The 21,349-nt window shown below is 38.2% G+C and overlaps 1 protein-coding gene across 3 annotated transcripts in view; it reads right to left on the bottom strand.

Moving 5' to 3' along the window:
* Window positions 1-4,078: 4,078 nt before the first annotated feature.
* The window catches only part of cacna2d4b (calcium channel, voltage-dependent, alpha 2/delta subunit 4b), a 63,741-nt gene continuing 46,470 nt past the window's right edge, over window positions 4,079-21,349 (bottom strand). For 2 of the 3 annotated variants that reach the window (XM_034586929.1, XM_034586928.1), the window contains 12 exons: window positions 18,276-18,290; window positions 17,803-17,847; window positions 17,639-17,701; window positions 9,718-9,788; window positions 8,774-8,849; window positions 8,507-8,559; window positions 7,832-7,887; window positions 7,499-7,519; window positions 6,689-6,806; window positions 5,707-5,822; window positions 5,287-5,369; window positions 4,079-4,518 (listed from right to left, as the gene is read on the bottom strand). In XM_034586929.1, coding sequence (XP_034442820.1) covers window positions 4,417-4,518; window positions 5,287-5,369; window positions 5,707-5,822; window positions 6,689-6,806; window positions 7,499-7,519; window positions 7,832-7,887; window positions 8,507-8,559; window positions 8,774-8,849; window positions 9,718-9,788; window positions 17,639-17,701; window positions 17,803-17,847; window positions 18,276-18,290 — 819 coding nt within the window. In that variant the 3' untranslated portion in view covers window positions 4,079-4,416. The remainder of the gene's footprint in view (window positions 4,519-5,286; window positions 5,370-5,706; window positions 5,823-6,688; window positions 6,807-7,498; window positions 7,520-7,831; window positions 7,888-8,506; window positions 8,560-8,773; window positions 8,850-9,717; window positions 9,789-17,638; window positions 17,702-17,802; window positions 17,848-18,275; window positions 18,291-21,349) is intronic. The other variant, XM_034586930.1, reaches the window with a different exon arrangement.

Here is a 21,349-nt window from a genome sequence, read left to right on the forward strand (position 1 = left end):
TAGTGGTGAGGTTGCATGTTGCAGCTGAATACCCCTGACCTCACCCTCCCCTTCCAAACATGGAAGAATAGATAGGACCCGCTCCCAGTGTTAATATAAAGTATTTAAATATAAGGGGCTCATTGTAGGGTAAAGAAAAAAACAATTCGTACAATTTAGATGATTACACAATAGTGAAAACACAGGATTATTTTATGTATAGATTCCTTTCACCTAAATCTTACACACTGGACCTTTTTAATGATTCAAACCCTCAAATGAACAACTCTAATTCCTGATAGCAGCAAGTTCACAGCTTCATCCAGTGTATCCCCTCAACAGTTTTTTTTTTTTTTTTTTTTTTTTTTTCCCCTAAATAAAATGAAGGAACAGGGCAAATGAAATGACATGTTTCATTATTGGACATGAATTTGCTCCAGAATGCCTTAACACACCCATCAAACAGGAGACCAACCACGATCAGATTTTAATCTTCCTGAATGGACTGTAAATGATTCATATTTACAGCGTGATAACAGACTGATTATATCTTTTTATTTATTTCATAAAGGCAGTTCTGCTTTCTGACTGACTGCCTTCCTTGTAATGAGAGAGGAGCCAAGTTCAACCTTTCTGCAGCTAATTTCAAAAACCTTTTTACAGGTTACAATATCTTGCGAGTTGATTTGACGTTTTTATTTATTTTTATTTTTTGTTTCCTGCAGTTGTATTTACAACATTTCAAAGTTGGTGCGGCTGTTTTCCTGTGTTAACTCCTAACACTGACATGTTTCAGTGTACAGGTCAGTTTGGATGTATTTTCTACAGAAACACCTCGATGCTGTAAAATGATGTGTAAATGTTTGTATAAATTCTGTGTGATAATGACTCGACAGGAAGCTGCTACATCACATCAGCCCAGTGAATAACAGCTTTAATTTTTCAGTGCTTGCCGAAGAATTTCTGCTGGAACATTTGCTGTTGAAACAAAAATCCCCCGAAAACATTGATCAAAAAATCTGTTTCTAACATCTTCAGGCATAGTGACTGCTTCATCTTCAACATGGATTTCTCTATCGGAGTAAAAGGCTTGCTGTATTTGTTTTTTGTGTTTTTACAACATTTCCCTTGAAGAGAGCATAACCAATTACACTTCTCTTCTCAGCCTGATGTCTGCCTCTGTTCTCCAGAGGAAATTCTAAACACTGCATTTAGTAACTAAAGCCTTTTATTACTTAGGAGTTTCTCCTAAATGTGTACAGAAATGTAAAACGGAGTTATCACCTGTTATACGTAAAAACATCTTCCTCATAATTTTCTGATCTAAAGTAATTAAATTTAAACGTATTGCACATTTTTGACTTGATTGGATCTAAATGCAGCTACTTGGTATATTACAGGAGGACAAATCCACATGACAAATATATCCATGATGTTTAACAAAATTTAAGGCGTTCAAATTTTATTTTTAACAGACTTGTTGAGGCCCGTCCTTTACAAAAGGGATGAAATCACACAAAGGTTTGCGTGAACTTCTGTTCAAATCTTACTGTTGCAGGCCTTTTATCAATAGGCATTCTGGGAAGTCTAGGAAATATTTGGCTGAAGTAGAAATTACTGCGATCAGGGCCCACAGCATAAGTATTATCAATAAAAGTTACTATGGGGGATTTTTTTCTCCTTCTGAATGTATTGTCATCTTTGTCATTACTACACCTGTCCAGCAGGGGGTGACCTCACTTTATCTGCAGGAGGGTGTGACTGACACGTGAACATTCTGACATTAAACAGCTGCTTAGTCTTGTTTTAAGTGAAATGTTTTAATGACTAATCGAGTTTCCAAGAATCTGAATCAGTCACACCCTCTCGTGCATGAACCGTGTCAAAGAGCTGAGGTCTGATTAGAAGAGTAACTTCTGTCAACTTAGTCAAAGCAAAATGACTGTTGAAATAAATTCCTTTGTTATATTTAACCTTGACACTTTTGATGTTGTCTTCTCTCTGGCCGTAGGGAATTTCATCACATCTGGCACAATTAACTGATTAGATTACAGAGGTCAAAGTTCAAAGTGGTTTCAAAGAATGTGTTTTTGGCCTCTTGAATATATCTCGAGACGGCTTGAGGAAATTTCTTCAACTTTTGATCAGTTGTCACTTGGACTTAATCTGGAACAAAGTTGTGTAGAAATATATACATGGAAACTGCACTGGTTGGCGAAGCAAACAACCGCCGTGTGGTAATTTTAGTTACAACTTATCATGACTTTCTATGACAGCTTTATTATGCTGGTCTACTAGAAGCCTGTGACCCATTCTAACATCAGTCATACACAACCAGCGGGGACAATTTGAGGTTCAGTGTCTTGCCCAAGGATACTTGGAATGCGGGTGATGGGGATTGAACCGATAACCTTCTGGTTAGAGAACAACCAGCTTTTTCAGTATGACATTTGACATTCTCTGAGGATATCAATAACCTAGAAAAAAGAAAAATCACTGACTGCAAGTTGGACACTGCAGGAGCTTTACTAGTTTTTGATCTACTCGTCTCTCTCCTACGCACCTTTTCTGCAAAATGGAGGTGTGAAGCATTCTTGAGAATTTTTGAGTAATAACTATGTGTATGGCACTTATCTAAACAAGGTTACAAAGTGCTTCACACAAAAGTCCATGGCTAAATTAAGATTCGATTGAAATAAAAGATATTCTGTTGAGTCCAATTTGAGCCAAATCATAGCAAGATAGGGTCAAGACCTTAAATATTTTAGAGAAACCCACTATATATGATAAAACCTTTTATAACATATAACTATATAACATACAACACTTTAACATGGAAAATTACAATGAATTAAAAAGAATTTAAGCTATGACCTTTTTAACTGAATAACCTGTTTGTGTGGCTCATACTGTGACATTTCTTCATAACTTTCTGCTGTAGCATTCTATTTAACTCAAGTGAGTATAATATAACAGCAGTACTTTGCAGAACATGGCACATTTTCTGATAAATGTCTAAAAGGGTAAAATAATGACATTTAATCTCCAAAAGGTCGAAGGTCATCTTCACTGTGACAAAAAACCTCTTTGGCCATAATATAAAACAACTCCGAATGAACAGAATGGGAACTGTGACCATATTTTATAGATCTTGAATGATTGGATGTCAACAAATTTGGACATTTTCATCCACTTGGTGCTGGAAAGTAAAGTGAAAGAAAAACAAACATACCAACAGGTAGAAGCAAAAAATGTATTAAGAATCCAGAATTAAAAGCCGTTAGACTTAAAGAGGACATCCAACATCTGATGGTTTCACTTAAAGGCTCCAGCTGATGCAGATACAGTATTTTCTCTCATACCTGAGTCATGTTTAATGTGCCGGGTAGTTCATCTACAATAGATCTGTTTTAAATAACAGGTCAACTGACGTCTCTAGTTGAATGCAGTGAAAACATGTTTAATACATCTAGGTGACATATAAGTGCTGTTTACACAGGAATTAGTTGCATCCCAATGAAGTTTGTTTAAATGTTGACACATAAAAAGTTCTTGCTCTGCTGCATTTTTTGTAAAAGTTTCTGACATATACAAAAAACATCCAATGATATCAAACCTAGACCAAATGTGCCTCTCTTTTAAAATAGGCAATATATTATATCTTTTACCTGAAAATCACCAAATCAGAGATTCCTGGGAAGTTTTCTGATGACTTAATAAAATGACTATATCAATACCATATCTTGTGTCCCATCATATGTAAAATATGAGACATGTAAAAGAAATGTTGGTGGAAATTTTAAAAGCTGTATCATATTTTAAGCTCTCTGTTCCTCTTTATGGGAAACCAGTCTAAAAACAAGCTACTATGTATTGTAGAAATCACCTTTCTGCCACTCACATTGACCTATACACCACAGTACATTGATGTCATCACCATCTGATTCTTTGTCTTGTAACTGTTTTTTTTTGGTAAATAATTTCAATGTAAAACTCTACTTTTATACAATATTTCTGTATCAAAAAGCTACATTCTTGTTGTGAGTAATGGCAACATTTCTCCAAACACAAGCTGCACTGTTTAAACTCCAGGTTCCTTCAAGAGTCTGTTCAGAGCTTCAGCAGAGTGATGACTCCTGATTCTCACGCAGCTCAGAGTCGCCTCTCAGTTTAGCTCCTTCTTCAGTTTGACTTATTCCAAACTGACAAATGAGTCCATTTAAAAAAAGAATAATCTCATAGCCCTTTATCTCCACTGCAGAGTGAACTGCAGCATGTCTGAGCAGTGGGGGGGGGGGACATCTGAGATATTCCATTGTCTCTTGTGGCAAGTATTTAAAAAAAAAACTTCCTTTGGCTATTTGGTCAGTGTTTTGTTATGGTACATCCTCGCTCCGGCTCCCCTGTGAGCATCCTGATTGGTGGGTTAGTCCTGGTTTACGTCCAGTGGTGGAGGACCAATGAGACGAGCGCAGAGGCAGAGAGAAGAGAAGAGGACAGGGAGATGGCCGACGCTCCGCCACATTCCTTAGCATTCTCCTGTTGAAGTTAAAGATGATATGTGTCTGTATTCGTTATTAATGTACAACATATCAGCATTTTATCAACTGCATTCACTTTTATTAGTTCAAGTATTATCTGTTTGTGATTAATGCAATGAATTGATGACTTAATATATGATTTCTTTCCTTTACCTGTTTAAAGTGAGCTCTGTGCATTGTACATAAACCAACCAGTTGCATGCTAAACACCGTACACACAGCTGAGTGCAACAGGAATGTTAGAGTAATGTTCATTTTCATTAGCCACATCAACAGCTTAGTATACATTGTCTATTAAAATGACTATTGTTTATTGTAACATTAAAGGATCATTTAGTTGAACACATATTAATAACACACTACAATGTTGCTATAAGCAGCAGTGATTGTATTTTTAATTGTTTAGATGATGTATTTGTAAAGATTTATAATTTCTCATTTCATCTGTGTTTAGCTACAGTACACTATCATTCAATATCTGTGTATGCAACACTGGAAGAGTTGTAGTTATTAACAAATACATGAACAGATAAACTATAGTTATTAATTTAAAAATACTAACAGTGACTTAAAGGTAAGTGTTACCATGTTATGTTTTCTTATTTGTTTGTTGATAGTATTTTTGTATTAATTAAATATTTTTATAGTCATGAATCTAAAAAAGTCACACACAAGTCAGTTTGGTCAGTATCAGTTAAACGTGCTCTGCTTCAGAGGCTGTGTTTTAAATAGTCCATGTGTCCACCACAGCGTCAGCAGCGCTCACCTTCGGGTGGTAGGAGTGGCACGACTCCGGACGCCGCCGGACCTTCTGGGATTTCATCCTGTTGCATTTCACTGTGGCATTATGTTCACTGGAGTTAAGGAAAACTGAAAACTGCTCAAGAGAGTGGAATTCTAGGAAAATAAACCAAGACCAAAGACAACCGGCACAAATGAGAAGAAACAAATGAATAGACAGACTGGCTCTTAACTGATGGACCTGACTAGTTGGAATATGGACACTTATCCCTCTGGGCTGCACTGAGGGGTATTTGAATGCATCACTCGCTCTTTACACGAGTTTCTATTGAACCAACACCATCAAGACCACACTGTCCAAATCACAAGGTCACAGCTGTGTCCTCCCTACAGCGTCTCCAGCAGGGGGCGGTGTTGTTGCTGCTTGTCAGTGAATGAAGGATATATTTGATCTCTTTGGGTTCCAGCAGGATCGCTCCATACTGACGGGAACAGTCACAGTCGGCCTGAGTCACAACCAGAACCAGGTTACTGTCAGGAATCTGCTGCACCACGAACATCCTGAAACACAAACACGTTACAGCTCATCAGTCAGTCATCAAACGTGTTAGATGTAGGTGAAAGGGAACTATTGGGAGATATTGAATATAAAATAATCTGTGTGATGTTTTTACTAGTGTGTTCCATCTAAAACACATCGGGTCCTCTCTATGGAGGCCTCCATGTTTTTTTTTCCAGTTATCCCAACCTGGACAAACTAAACACCTTTTGAGTTTTTATGACAAGTGAAGGTTACCACAGGTTCTCTTTCATGTTTGGAAGGGGAGGATGGGGTGAGGGGTATTCAGCTGCAACATGCAACATCACCACTAGATGTCACTAGATTTTACACACTGAACCTTTAATAAACAATCACAGATCATATTCACTCAGTTAACAACAAATAACTCGTGATTTGGAGCTATACAAATAAAATTGAATTGAAAATTGAATTGATTTGGTCTTCATCAGTCCAATTAACAAGCTTGTTAACTTCACTGTAACAATAATATATAGGCAACATAATAAAATATATAATAATAATATCTTTATTTGTATAGCACTTATCTAATCAATGTTACAAAGTGCTGCACAAAATACATGGCAACAAAAAACAAATTAATACAAAATAAAAGGTAATCGGATATTAGGGACGTATTCAATTCAGTTCAGTTCAATTCAATTTTAAGCACCAAATATTAAGGTCGAGACCTTGAAAATTATAGAGAAATAACAACAGACCTTTAAAAGATAATCAGTCACAATGACAACAATGTTTGGTAATTATAGGAAATAAACTGACAGATGATATTCCTTTTAGTAAATAGAGGAAGAGGATTTCATTTGTTTAGTTAAGGTCAGTGTGTGTGTGTGTGTTTGTGTCGTACTTCTGGCAGCGTCCACACTTGATGAGGCTGTTGGCTTCTCTGATAGATGAGTCGTACATGAATCCAGGATACTCAGTGTCACAGGGCTGCTGCGCCTCCACCTTCCTCTGCTTGTGAGCTGAAACAAACACACACACACACACACACAAATTTGAATAATATTATATTTATATATATATAACAAAGGTGTTAGGGTAAGACCTATATTACTGGGAAAAGGTCAAATTTAAAAACCTCTGATCTCTTGTGTGTGAGGCTGTTAGTTAGTGTTTTGCAGAAGCAGCATTGGGCAAGCAAAGGGAGTGATGGGACATTTTTGCAGCTTAAATAGGCTGCCAAAATGGGAGGGTGTGTAATGTAGAGGATTGTGGAAAATTAAACATATCACATGATTCGAGCTGGCTGCCTGAACTAGCTCGCAAGCTTCGCTCCCTATATTCAGGTAAACTCACTCTCTTTCTGCCATTTTAAAACACTTTATTGTAAACTTTTTTTTCCATGTCAGGATCCTGTAGGAATGACGACTCAGTCAACCTGTTAACAGGATATTTGTGATCTGATCCTCTAAGCCCCTGCAGCATCTGTTACCATGGTGATTTACCTAGGTTAACAGTGAACCAGCTTCCTGGTGCGGGATGGCCTGAGTTAAGTCCAAATCTAATCTTGATAAGAAGCTAAACCTGACGACCATCAAACCACCCCCACAGTGTGGACAGTTTTCATCGTTTTTCTGTCATTGTGAGGACATGTCCTCTTCATAAACACAAAAACATCAACACGCACACACACATACAGACATGATGAACTTACTTGTGTGATAACCAGCCTTGGCTGAGTGGATGAAGATGGATCACAGAGCAGACACAGGGAACACACCGAGGTGGTGATGAAGATCATGATGATCATGATGATGAAGATGAAGATGATGATGATGAAGATGAGACCGCCGTATTGGAGACAGATGTTTGTAAATGAGATATAAATTGTGGAAAAACACACCATCAGCTGCTCTGGCACTTTTCAGTTTGACATGTATTTTATTTAACATCTTAACTTTTTTTTAACTTATCAGTAATCGTCATCAAGCACCCGAGCATTGATGGACGAGTCGTTTTACTTGATTTGATCATCAGAGCATCTTACCGTCCACAAAGTAATCAGAGTGCCAGAGACCACAGAGGTTAAAGTCCAGCAGAAACCTGGCAGGAGACACAAACACCTCATTACAGATTATTTAGAAAATCATATGCAACATACCAAACATATAGGCAGACGCTAATTTCTTTCACCTTGTTTAATACAAATTTTAATACAGGTGATATTGGAAAGACTTTAACATATTTTCAAAAAAGGAAAAGTTAAATTCTGCACACTGGCTCATTAATATAAAATATACCCACTGGACATATTTCACATCCTGCTGATGCTGAGAAACTACCTGCAGCTCTGTCTTCATGTATGAAATTTGAATAGATTTAATATATTTGGGAACTTTGGGAGTTTATTTAAAACGGACAAATGGTTTCCAGAGCAGAGTGAAGAGTAATCGATTCAACTTTTATTTATTCCCTTTATAACCTTGAGAAAATTATTGATTTTCGTCTTCACTCGCTGTGATGATTTCATAGGTTCACCACTGTTCAAGTATATAAAGTAGCCATGATTGTGAAATGAAGTCTAAATTGTGTATACGTTAATATCTGAATTCACAGTTGCAGGAGTGCCTCATGTCACTGAAACATCCTGGATCCACATCAGCCTCTTTACCACAGTTTCTGTCAATTTCACTGATAGAAGTAAAAAACCCTCATCTCTTACATCAGTGTGTTGGAGAAGAGCCACTTTATCAACGCCGCAATGCAGTAAAATGGCTGCAAGAGGAAGAGAAACAAGAAGGGAATTAAAGAACTGAGGTTTTTTTTTTTAATTAATGGAAAATCAACAAACTCTTACTGCATATTTCTGTAATGACACTTGTTGCTTATGTTAAATGGACAAAACTGAACATTTAGTTGACTGATGCATTCATAATCAAGACCCATAAACTACATATATAGTATATGTTAGTGCAGTGGTGCGACTCACGCTGAGCAGAGGTCGGGCGCTGCTGGCGTGATGATGAGTGTTTCTACACATCGCCTGGTAGTCAAACAATGACACTCTGCAAACATGCAAACATTCAACTCAGTAACATGTGAGCAGAGAACAGCTCGGGAGTTCACACACAGTCATTCATCACTCTCAAAACAAAAACAAACAAAATCAGACGTACATGTGTTTGCAGGTTACACATCATTACTGAACAGAGTTAAGAAATGTATTTCTATTTGTGTAGTTTTCTGTATGTAATGTCAATCAATCAATTGAATTTCATTTGTATAGCCTATATTCACGAATCACAATTCGTCTCATAGGGCTTATCAAGGTGGGACACCCTCTGTTCTTAACCCTCAACAAGAGTGAGGAAAAACTACCACAAAAATCCTGTTAACAGGGGAAAAGAAATGAAACCTCAGAAAGTGTCACAGGTGAGGGATCCCTCTCCTTGTTATTTGAAATGTATTGTAACTCTCGGAAAAGACACAGTCAATGTGTGTAAAGATCTTTAACTGTACACATTATCATATTTTAATGTGCCACGACTTTGTGTGTAATTCTTTTTCTTCAAGACACATCATTCGCATTGGTTGACATCAACTGAGCTTAGATTGGGTGACTGTGGCTTAGGAGGTAGAGCCACTAACCAGAAGGTTGTTGGTTCGATCCCCGTCTCTCCCAATCCCATGCAGATACTGAACCCCATATTGCCCCTGATGGCTGTGCCGACAGTGTGATAGTGATGTATGATAGCAGAAGTGCTGCACATAGATGCATTGTTTGAATGTGTGTGTGAATGGGTGAATGGGAAAAACTAAAAATGTCTATAACTTGTTTAAAATGTTTAAGTTGGACGTGTAATGTGTTCGCTGTATTTCTAAAGAAAACTTAATGTTGAACTGATAAGAGATCAAAGCAGCAATCAGTCATACTTTTGAAACATGCCCATCTTGATGAGTGACGCCATGACAGACCCGTCCACCTCGCCAAAGAAGCGACCGACCTGGAAACGACAACAAGAAGGTACAGTTGAGATTTGTTCTTCCAGTTCAATGGAACATCCACATTCATCCACAAAGAGACAGTAATTTGTGCATCATCATTTATCAGTTGATATTACAATCAACGCTAATAATTAAAAGAGAAGTTTAATGTGTTAAATCAGTGTGTTATGATATTAGTTGGTATTTTTATGTCTTGACAACTCAAGAGAGTGTTATGACTTCTATTTCAAAACCAATCAGGAAATGGTTGATTGATAATGCCATTTCATGTCCCTTCTGTTCTGTTTAACATGAGTTCACAATTACTGTTCTCTGGATTGTTTTTCTCAAACCAAGCAATTAGACTGATGTATCTGTTTTAAAGAAAAAAAATTGTTATCAATACATTTTCAGTCAACACAGGAGCTGTGGACTTAAAGGCCTTAAAATCTACAATTTGTTTGAATGAGTTTATGAATCTTTGCGATGGGATCTTACATTAAGCCCCTATGTCCCTCTATGTGTTACACAAATATTACAACAAATACTTGTTTCCCATCTTTTCTTTGCGCTCCTCACTGGTAGAAAATGGTGGTGTCATGTACTAAGATTTAACGACATCTGAATCAGGATCTGATGATTGTGATCTGTGGTCAGACTGTTCAGTCACTGTCAGTGAAATCTGATCAAACACAGCCACAAAGTTCTAATGATGTAGATTAGTTGAGTTTCGTAAATACTGCACCCATCTCCTGTGGAGTACCACACGGCACCATTGTAGGCCCTATTTTATTTTTCTAATAATTGCTTCTGTTAGTCTGCTAAGGACTAGTGAAGTACAAAGTTGGTTTTAGAATTATTTGATTTGTTTTTAAATCACTGCATGGACTGGAACTACATTACATCACCTACTCCACCTTCAGACCCATCAGATCTGCTGACCAATCACTGCTCTCCATTCCATGCCTCCAATTAAAATACGAGGTTGCTAAAATAAAATAAAGTCTTTACTTGTTGGTTGCTTTTCAAAATTATTGTTTGGAAAAGTACATTTAAAGTAAGATAAAAATTGATTTGTGTCTGACAACCAGTAGAGTCGCTCCACAGAGTACTCGTAAGATAGATACACTGCTGTCCTCTTCCTATCTGCTTGATCACGTGCATCTTACTGAATATTTTATCATTATATTTTTTTCTGATCAATAATATTTTGGCTGTGCTTTCCTTGATGCTGTTGCACTTCAGCTTCAATTCATTTACCAGCAGTTATCTTAGATTCTCAAATCAAAGCAAATAAATTAAATTTCATATTATAAGTAGCTCTTACAAATATTAAAGTACTGCCAACAAACATTAAAATCTTTAAAGAGTGCCATCTTAAACCCTAAATAAAATTATCCTCACTGCACTTCATTACATTTCTTGAGGACATTTGTCTCTTGAAAGGCTCCTCCAGTCTACTGCTTAGACAAAAGACATGATGTACGAGTTTTAAAGATTACAATTTTGATGTAAGGGAAAAAAAATAAAAAGTCTGATTTGGTGGGGTAGCAGCTGGAATAAAATATTAAAACAAAGATTTTCACACTCTCTTTCTCACTCTCTCTCTTTCTCTCTCTCTTTCTCTCTCTCATGCTTTGTGTGTGTGTGTGTGTGTGTGTGTGTGTGTGTGTGTGTGTGTGTGTGTGTGTGTGTGTGTGTGTGTGTGTGTGTGTGTGTGTGTCCCTCCCTGACTGTTTTGCCTAAGCAGCTTTGTTCGTGTTTGCAAGCTGCTCTCTGCCCACACTCCATCTCTGTCTGGACTGGGTTTTCCCAGCAGCCTCAGAGGACTCACAGGTTGCTGAGTGTTAGCAGTCAGATGCTGCGTATGCTGATACTTCACCCTCTTGTCAAACTCCTGCCAGGAGCTATGCAGACATCTGGCAAAGGAGCAGGCTCAATTATGAGACTGCCATCAGAACTGGTTTACTGACTCAACCAACACCCTGAACATACAGCTTGCAGGACAACATCAAATCATTACATCAAAAACCTGTTCAAATATTCATTCTGAGAGAAGTGGACATGTTCTGGATGTTGATATAGTGGCCACAAACAAATCAATATGTGATCACTGAGATGCACAACCTTTCTTTGTATTCATTATGAACCAGTTCAGAGAAAGTCATCTCCTTCAATGTGGTCCAGGAGATGTTCACATTCACACAGCTCAAATAATGTGGCCACATGAGACCCAGATCCCCTCTCAATGTGGTCTGAGTCATCAGATCTTAGGACGCACTCAGGATGCATGTGAGTGTGTTAAGACAAAAAGATTTGCGCTGTCCACTTGTGATCAGATCTCTAGATTGATGTTAATATCAGGTGTTAACGGGGTCAATGACACAAAGAAGCAGTGTTAGTGTGTTGACTAACCTCAGTGAGAAACTGGGCCTGGAAACAACAAGATCCTTTAATATCTTAACTTACAAATCTCCATTCATCCCAAAGCGCAGCTCACAAACACTGAGAGTTTCACCAAATGACACTGCAGAGCTGAGCCTGACCAGCTGAGTCAAGACACCCTAAATGGCCACTATATACTTAATTGCTTAAAATGCCTAGTAATTGAACAGAAGGTTTTCTCTTAGGTTTCTGTCCAGTGGTGCACATTACAGTCCCATGGAGCTGCCATTGTAGCCACACACTATCAGTCTTGTTAATGTCTGAACTGACTACAGTGGATATAAAAAGTCTACACACCCCTGTTAAAAAAGTTAAACTAAGATAAATCATTTTAGAACTTTGCCATCTTTGATTTGACCTTATGCATAAAACCTATACAATTCAAGCATAAAACTAATCATTTAAGAAAATAAATAGATAAAAACCTTAAATGAACCTTTTGGTGTGAACATCTTTGTTTGATTGATTTGGACAAACTGTATGCTCTGGGTCATTGTCATGCTTGCTGGTGAACTGTTGGGTTTCTCTATAATTTAGTAGGATCTCGACCTTCCTATGTAAAGTGCCTTTACAGTGTGCGGTGTGATTTGGTGCTTTGCAAATAAAATTCAATTGAATTGAATTATGCAAATCCTCGGCTGTGTTCAAATAGAAGTATTTCAGCGGCCGCCATCATAAGAGCTGTTCAAATTCTTTGAAGCATAAGGAAAGGAGCTTCAATGCTTCCTAACTTATCTCCTTTAGCATTGGAAACATCAGGCCATTCTTTATAAAAAGGAAAGGAGAAAATGCTGCCCCACAATTCTTTGCAGCTGCCATGCAACCTCATAGTTGCACCTGAACACACCCACGTAAATATAAATCTCCTGACACGATCCAAATCTAATGTGAATCCTCACATGATGTCTGAGCTACTGATTTCTTCTGTCACATCTGTCCCGTGAGGAATCACAATAAACAACATTTTAATCCCCTTACTGTGGAATGTACACAATAAATAATTTTCTCCAATTACATAAGGTTTGTTTTTACGTTCATCCCCCACAATATTATGTTATTTCAACATTTCAGTCCTGTTTGTTTATTTTCATTTTCAATTGAATCCCTTTTGTTGTTATTTCTTGTGAGTAAATTAGGTTAAATGTTTCCTCTGTATAAACTGAAACTATCTCTTCTCAGGAAGTGCCATTCTGTGTCTCAATGGAAACTTTATTATAACTTTCAGCACACAAACTACAGCACTGTTCATTTTGTGCACATCTTCTGTTATAAATAAAGTATATACACCGGGTGTAAATGGATTTTCTCCGCCCTGTGTTTGTCCTTTCCTAACTCCCAATGGCTTCTCCTTCACATCTTTCATTGACCTTGTGTTGTTCACACCCATCTGGTTTAAGGAATAGTGGTTATGAAAGGAGATGATTTGGATTCTCCGAGTGCACCCCTCCACTCGTAGGAGATATTCACAATTCTCTCAGTGCATCATGGTTTTAGCACCAAACACACTGTTTCTGATTAGGTCTCATCAGAAACATGGTTCTGAAGGACAAGACGTAGGTTTTCTTTTCATCACAAAACATTCCTCCGTCTTTCCACCCTTCCCCCGTAGAGCACACACATTAATGGTAAATGGTTTGTATTCATAAAGCACTTTTCCAGTCTTATCAGTCACTTGAGGCGCTTTGTCTATCACACACCATTCATACTCACTGCATGAATCATGCTGACTCTCTGATTGGTGGATGACCCTCTCTACCTCCTGAGCCACATCGGCCCACATATGAAGAACAAATGGAAATTGTTGTCACATGAATGGAGCAACCATCACTAGCCAGAAACTCCTTCATCCAGTTTGGTCCTGTCCTTGATAATGTGACTACTGTACCATAATGTCCTCACTGGGTTCCATCATAAATCGAAAGCCTTGGAAAATTCTTTTGTACCCCTCTTCTGATTGATGCCCTTGTACAATAGGATGCTGTCCATGCTCTGGAAGCTCTTTGTGGACCACAGCTTTTGCAGTAGTATGCAAACAAGAGGATGTAAGAAAAAATGTGAGATCAGTTTTATTTTACTTTTCCTGTTGGATATCAGAGATCACAGGTCATAAGAAAGGTGTGAAAAGTGCTAACATGTTTGACCTTGGCAACATTTTTTTACATGACAAAACCCTGACATTTTAACAGAAGTATTATATCCACTGCAGATCGTGTACATCCATCTGAGCGGCTGGCCGCCCTGAGGATGAGCTTCGCAGACAGGGACCATTGATCACACAGACATTTCCTCAGCACACGACCCAACACCACCAGCAATAACCAGCCCTGTGTTTTGCTTGGTCACCCTGCACGCGCCACTTCCTCCCGCCGACGTATTTCTTGAACTCAGCACTGACCTACTTTCTCTGCTGATTAAATATTTACCGTGCCCTGCAACGACCTATGAGCGCCACCTTCACACCTCCAGAGGAGGATGCTGGGTGTTTCCACAGGCTTCCTGTAAAAAGTTCAGAGCTCAGCAAAATATGGAGGCAGCACTTCATCATAATATCTGCCTAGTAAGGCCATTGGGAATGCAGCAGACATGCAAATAATAAAAAATGAGCTCAGTTATTCGAGGTTTAAGGTTTCTCTACAGCACAACATTTTACTGCTGTTTGTTGAATTCTTTTTTTCCCCGTTCTCCACCAGTGTCACACCAATACTTTTAATTTGGATTAAATGGGGGGGGGGGGGGCAGAATCAAGCAAGTTCTAATTTGACATCCAGCAGACACAGAGCAACATGATGATCCCACTGCAGTTTTGTTCGTGAGTTAGTGAGTTGCAAAGATGACAGTTCATTTAAATGAGTCTTTCCTATTTAAGAGTAGAGACCAAAGGAAACGTCACGTCACTGTGTCTCTTTAACTTCTGGTTAGAAACTAAAGTACATGATCAGACTGTTCACTTTGTTTTTTACTGAATGGATCTACAGCCACAACAAACTGTTTCAGCTCTCTGTTTACAGCCCACTCACATTTACACAATATTACATAAGAGATGGAGTTTTCCACAGTGTTTCATTAAGAGAACGTAAACTACACATAACCTCCATTTGACCCTGACTGCCCTACAGATAGCTAAGCCTCATCTGGCCTCAGCAGATCCAGTTGCTGCTGCACATCTGGCAGCCTCACAGTCACCGAGGCTGCACTGTCACACACACATCACAGGTTCCACTCTTGGTAACGAACCAAACAACACGCTGGAGCTCTGGAGAGAGAGGAAATAAGTGAAATAGAAGTAATGTATTGGAGCTGAAGAGGAGATGTGGGGCATGAAGTGGTTGTGACTGCACAGCTGAGAGTGTGTGTGTATTTATCGAAGCATGGTGGGCTCAGGATTAATCCTCAGTAATATGGCTCCTAACAGGCTAAATTAATCCAGAGCTAACAAGCAGCTGTCCGATGGACAGCAGGGGGACACTCTGCACGTCTTTACACACACACTCAACTTTCCTTCTGTTACTATTTTGGCCAAGGACAGAAAATTGATGAAAAATAGGTAAAATCATGCGATACTAATAAAACATAATTGTGAGATAAGGAAATAATATTATTATTTCGTTTTTAAATAATTCAGTTTGCATTTACTACAATAATATTTACATTTTTCAATGTCAGACAAAGTTTTATATGACATGTGATTACCACTTCTGGTTATTTTATGATGAATACAAGATTAACAGAAACAAACTTATTTAAAACATAATTGTTAGCAGCACTCCTGGACTTTTAGCTGACCATCAGTTTTTTTTGATTTCATTATAATAAATAAGAATAAACCTTTTGTTTTTGTGTTATAGCATTTGGATGCTCCATTCCACATAGGAACAGAAACACAATGATGTGGCAGATAAAGAGAAGCTTCTGGTGACTGACATTAACATTATAATATTCTGTATGTAGCCCATTCTAGCAGAAATCAGAAAAACTGAAATAAATATTGTCATTATTTAAAATTAAAAAACTATAAATGAACAGAATAAAGGACAACACACAACATACATATAGACTGTAATTAAAACCCAAACCAATAATATGAATTTTATGTCTGTATGTCTGTATTTTTTATTCCACTCTACAGTATGAAAACATTTTTATTGTTGTTATTACTCGGTAAAATTGGATGTTTATTAAATATTCTGGTCATACGCAATTGATTCATGACAGATGGTGATAATGCACAAAGAAATGCAATGATGTAGAAGACTCCTGGCAAGCAAACGTGGAAATGATGTGCAATTTAAAACTATTTCATATAAAAAAAAAATCTTTCAAATGTTTTGTAACAAAGCAAATAGAATAAGCTACTAGTTAGAACTCAAGAAAACAACACATTTGGGGTCTTTTTTCCTTTCTGTGACAAAGAGCTCAGGTTCTCATGATACGTCTGAACACAGACAAAACAAAACATCACATCTGTAACTCAAACTAACACTTTAAAGGCTGCAATTATAAATACATGTTTTAATCCTGGGTCTCTGTGTTAATTGCTCATTTATCTCTTGTTAGTTGCCATGTCCAAGAGCTCTAATTGTAGCTTTTAGATCTAAATCTCTGTCTTTTCTCTTCCTCTAAAACAGTTTTGAACTGTTTGATGACTCATCCTTCACTCATAGCTTAATTTTACCAGACAAATTATGCTAATTCAAATGGTGTTCTGACATCTGTTTCATGGGGTCTTTAATCCAACAGTTTAGGACTTTAATTAGGTTCAGACTAGTGTGACCTCCGCCTGGACAGATCTCGTCTGTCCTGGGTCTGGCGGCACACTCCGTGCCGGCTCAGCTCTACCCCCGGTCAGATAAGGTTGGCAGGTGCATCTGCTGCTATATTTCGCTGCTAACGCTCCACACACAGAGATTAAAACCATAACTGTCCTCAAATCCTGTGAGCCATCCAGATGTTGTTTATGAGCGCGTGAAATGATCCAAAGAGCTGGCGTGCAGCAGGGAAATCACCTCCTGACACTGACCTCATGGACACTGAACTTCATGATCAAAATAGAAATCTATTACTAATCTATCGACTCTGAGTGGATTAAAGGAGAGTGTTCACATTTAATCATCAGCTGTTATTTAGGTGTGTTTTCAGTTCATTTCAGTTTACCGAGAAAACCAACATCAAACCAGTTTACTCATGTCTCATTCTTTTGAACAGATCCCGTCTGCTAGTGCAGGGTTATCTGGGGAAATCACAGGGCGTGGCCTATCAATGCAACATCAGCAAGGCTGATGTTGCATTGATGATTAAGGCCACCTTAATTGGTGATGCGTTGGCCAATAACATTATTAAATCAGAACCACACAGAGAGCCCAGGTCATTTCCCAGCATCCTTTACACTGTGAGTTTTATTTTCTCCTGATCAGATTCTGGATCTCACCTCGTTCCTATCTTTGGACAGCAGGATGAAGCCGTTATTGTCGACCAGGAAACAGTTCAGGTCCTGGACAGGAAGTGACAGAAAGCAGCGTGTGTTTACATTGTTAAATATAAAAGCACTAATATTTGGTGGAAATCCTCGGTCAGGGGCCAGTTGGTACTTACAGCACTCTCACAGCTGAGTGGACACACGCCTTCAACGTTTGAACACTAAGACAAAAAAGAGGAGAGGAGGAAGCCTCACAAGGAGTGAGGAGAGGAGGAAGCATCACATTCTCACAAACAAGCTGAATCACTGATCAAAGCTGCAGAAGCTGATACACAGACCAACTCAACTAACTACCAGCTCACTAAATACATATTTCATGGTAAAAAATAAATGTTTTACAGTGGAAGAGCAAACCACATCTTAAAGAAACAAAGGATATGTGTCACTGAGGTGAATGGTGCAATGAACTCAATCCGTTTTTGAATAATGCTTACAAAATCAAAATGTGGCTTGCCAGTTTGAAATAGAAAAGGACTTTTTTGAACTATGAATCATGCAAGGCTGCTCTGGTGGAGTCCTACAATAAAAATCTAGAACTAGATACGAGCATAATAGATTTCCTTTAAGTCAGTAATCAATAATCACTTACGTCTATGTCGCTGGGCTGGAGACAACCATGTGAAGAGTCAAGGAAAAAAACAACAGAAAATCACATGAATATCAATATTGCTATTATCATATGAATTATAGTAATGTTAAGTATAAACTAAATAACATTTTGTACTCTTAGTGTTCAGTAACATTTCATTAGGACAGTCCACAGACAAAGAATCCACACAGTGTGTAACATTTCAACAGGGTCTTAGTTGAGATTCAACAATTCAACTGAGGCTAATACTATCTTTGCATAGACATTGTTGAATATCAGTTGGTCATTAGAATGTTCAGCAAAGATTAATGACATGTTAGTTCTTGTTTACCTTCTGCTTCATGATCACCTTCATGTTTACTTCCTGCTACATGTGAAGGAAACTTAAGATGACAGTACTAACAATTCACTGTCAAAGAAATCCACACAGGCCTGATGATGCAGTTTAGTTCAGTTTCACAAACACTGCACCCATCTCTTTTGGGGTACCCCAAGGTACTGTATTAGGTCCTAGTTTTGAATAGAAAATTAATACACACAGTGAAAGCAGGGATTCCTTTGGTTTGAAAGCTAACAGAGGTGATCAGCTTTTTCACAATGTTTGGATCTGTATTAAATGGCCTTTGCTTTGAATGGGGTGATGTCATGTTTTGATGAACGCATTGTGACTTTTATTTCCTGTGTCCAATGTTGCATTAACATTAGGGACATTAGCATGAAAGCTCCAAGTGTCAGGTACGCCCACTGTCAAGCATTAACGCATACGTGTGAGTCCTGCATCCTGACAGCTTCAGTGCAACAGGACACAGATGGAGAAAAGGAATATATTCAGGTCTTGTTTCAGGACAAAGACACAGAGACAAAATTAGACTGTTCAAATCAAGATAAAAACCTTGTTAATCCTAAATATTGACTCTGAAGTGGATGTTAGGCCGAGCCTTGTTTTAAATTGACTTTTGTTTTTATATTGAACAGAAGAAGCCTTGAATAAACCTCACCTCAGAAAATGTAAATCAGTGGTGACAGGATGTAAATGTGTGTTCAATGACTTTGACTCTTATGAGTTAATGTCGGCAGTGAATACATTAATCCAGCCTGTCACAGCTGTCTGCTCTCATTAATAACATTATCTACACCATCAACCTCCACAGGACATCTGCACACATTCAGCTGCAGCTCTGCGTCTGCTTCACTGAACTGCAGGAGATGTCCACAAGGTCGAACACCTGCGGTGTGTGTGTGTGTGTGAGAAAGTGACAGTGTGTTTTTGACGTCATATTTTTGGGCGAATACTGACACAAGACAAGAAGTCTGTGGACAATCGAGGGTCCCCAGGGCTGTAATGCTCATTACACCAGGAAACTAAATTGCTGGGGGGATTTCTTTAAGTAGGATCTAACCACTAGTGAGGCAAAAATTAAAATTACAATAAATTTGTCCTGAGGGTGGTGCCAGAGGAAAGGTCATGTTGTTCACGGGATGAAAAAGGTTTATGTAGGGTGACAGATTTAAGACATCGCAGACTTTCAACACCAGCTGTCCATTTTCAGTAGAATTACTGCAAATGGCAAATTGGTTTGCCATTGGGCAGTAAATCTGACCTGCAAATTTTCCCTCTTGACAAATGGCAAACCCTTTCACTGCTAACCTTCTCACTAACCGTCCAGTACATATGGGTGCTGTCGGTCCTTCAGCCTCAGTGGGTCAACTTCAGTTGGGTGCACCGCAATGAGGCGAAGTACATGTTGCACAAGAAAGTTTAGCATAAAAGACACAAATGTGAGATTTATTCTTAACTGTGCGACTCAGCTGTTCCTTAACTCACCTGTGCTATGATCTGATGGCTACATTTTGCAAGCTGATATGGGTTTTGCGAGTTAGCATTCAAAACTTTGTTTACATGCCTACAATATAACTGTTAGATGTATATGTGCAAATTTTGACCATGCATGTTCATTTGTACCTTTTAAATCTCTAAATTTAAATATGTTAGTAATTATTGTTATAATTACAAAGCCAATGTTACTATTAACAGCTGTTCATTAGCAAATGTAGCTATTACAGCAAATAGAAAATGTACAAATAGCTCTTTTAATGTCTCCACTTTCTCTAAACTGAAAAGACTAAGGAAAAGAAGGTTTAAATTGTATAATGAAAACTCTTACTCATGACACTATGAGCAGACTGAAAAGCAAAAGAAACTGACATTATCTTAATTTTCTTCTCTTCAGGGAGGAATCCTGTTGTTTTACATCGTAATTGGAATTTATTCTGTGCACATTCCTCTTAAATCTTAATGAAAAGTCTTAATGCCCAAAAAATTAATGGCCTCTGTTCCCTGCTGAATATAATGGAAGAATTAACCAATGAATACAGAGGATTACTGCAAAAATCATTCATCTGTCCTTGGAAACTCAGTGATGTATTCACTGTACATGCTCAGTCTGAGATATCTGTCTAACTGCGGATCATGCTGCATCTCTGTGCGATGCAGTTTATACACCCACAGAACAGCGTTATATAAAATATGATGATGCACCATAGCTAACGTAATAGTTTGCTTCATTCTTGGACACACACGGCTCTCTGTGTACTCACAGGTCAACAGTCAGGGCTTTCAGACAAAGAGTGCAAAACAAAACAGTTTGCACAAGGCCGCGTTCAGGATCAAGTTTAGCACCAAACTACAGACTACATCATAAAGTAAACTATCTCCATATTCCTTTGTAACCTTGTCTGAAACTGTATATTCTGTGTTGTGCTGGGTTCTGGGGATCAGTGAGGTTCATACGTGTGAATTCACAGACGTACAAATCCACTTTTCTTCCATTCTTCTTTTGAATTCAGTTTAATTTGAAACCTGGCAGAAGAGAATCGTAAAGAGCTTGTGGAGTATGTTAGGAGTACCTGTTCTTGTTCTCACACACACACACACACACACACACACACACACACACACACACACACACACACACACACACACACACACACACACACACACACACACACACACACACACACACACACACACACACATAGGTGGTGATACACAATCCTGTAGATTTTTCTACAGG

Source organism: Hippoglossus hippoglossus, chromosome 6 (assembly GCF_009819705.1).
Source record: "Hippoglossus hippoglossus isolate fHipHip1 chromosome 6, fHipHip1.pri, whole genome shotgun sequence".
Classification (NCBI taxonomy): Eukaryota; Metazoa; Chordata; class Actinopteri; order Pleuronectiformes; family Pleuronectidae; genus Hippoglossus; species Hippoglossus hippoglossus.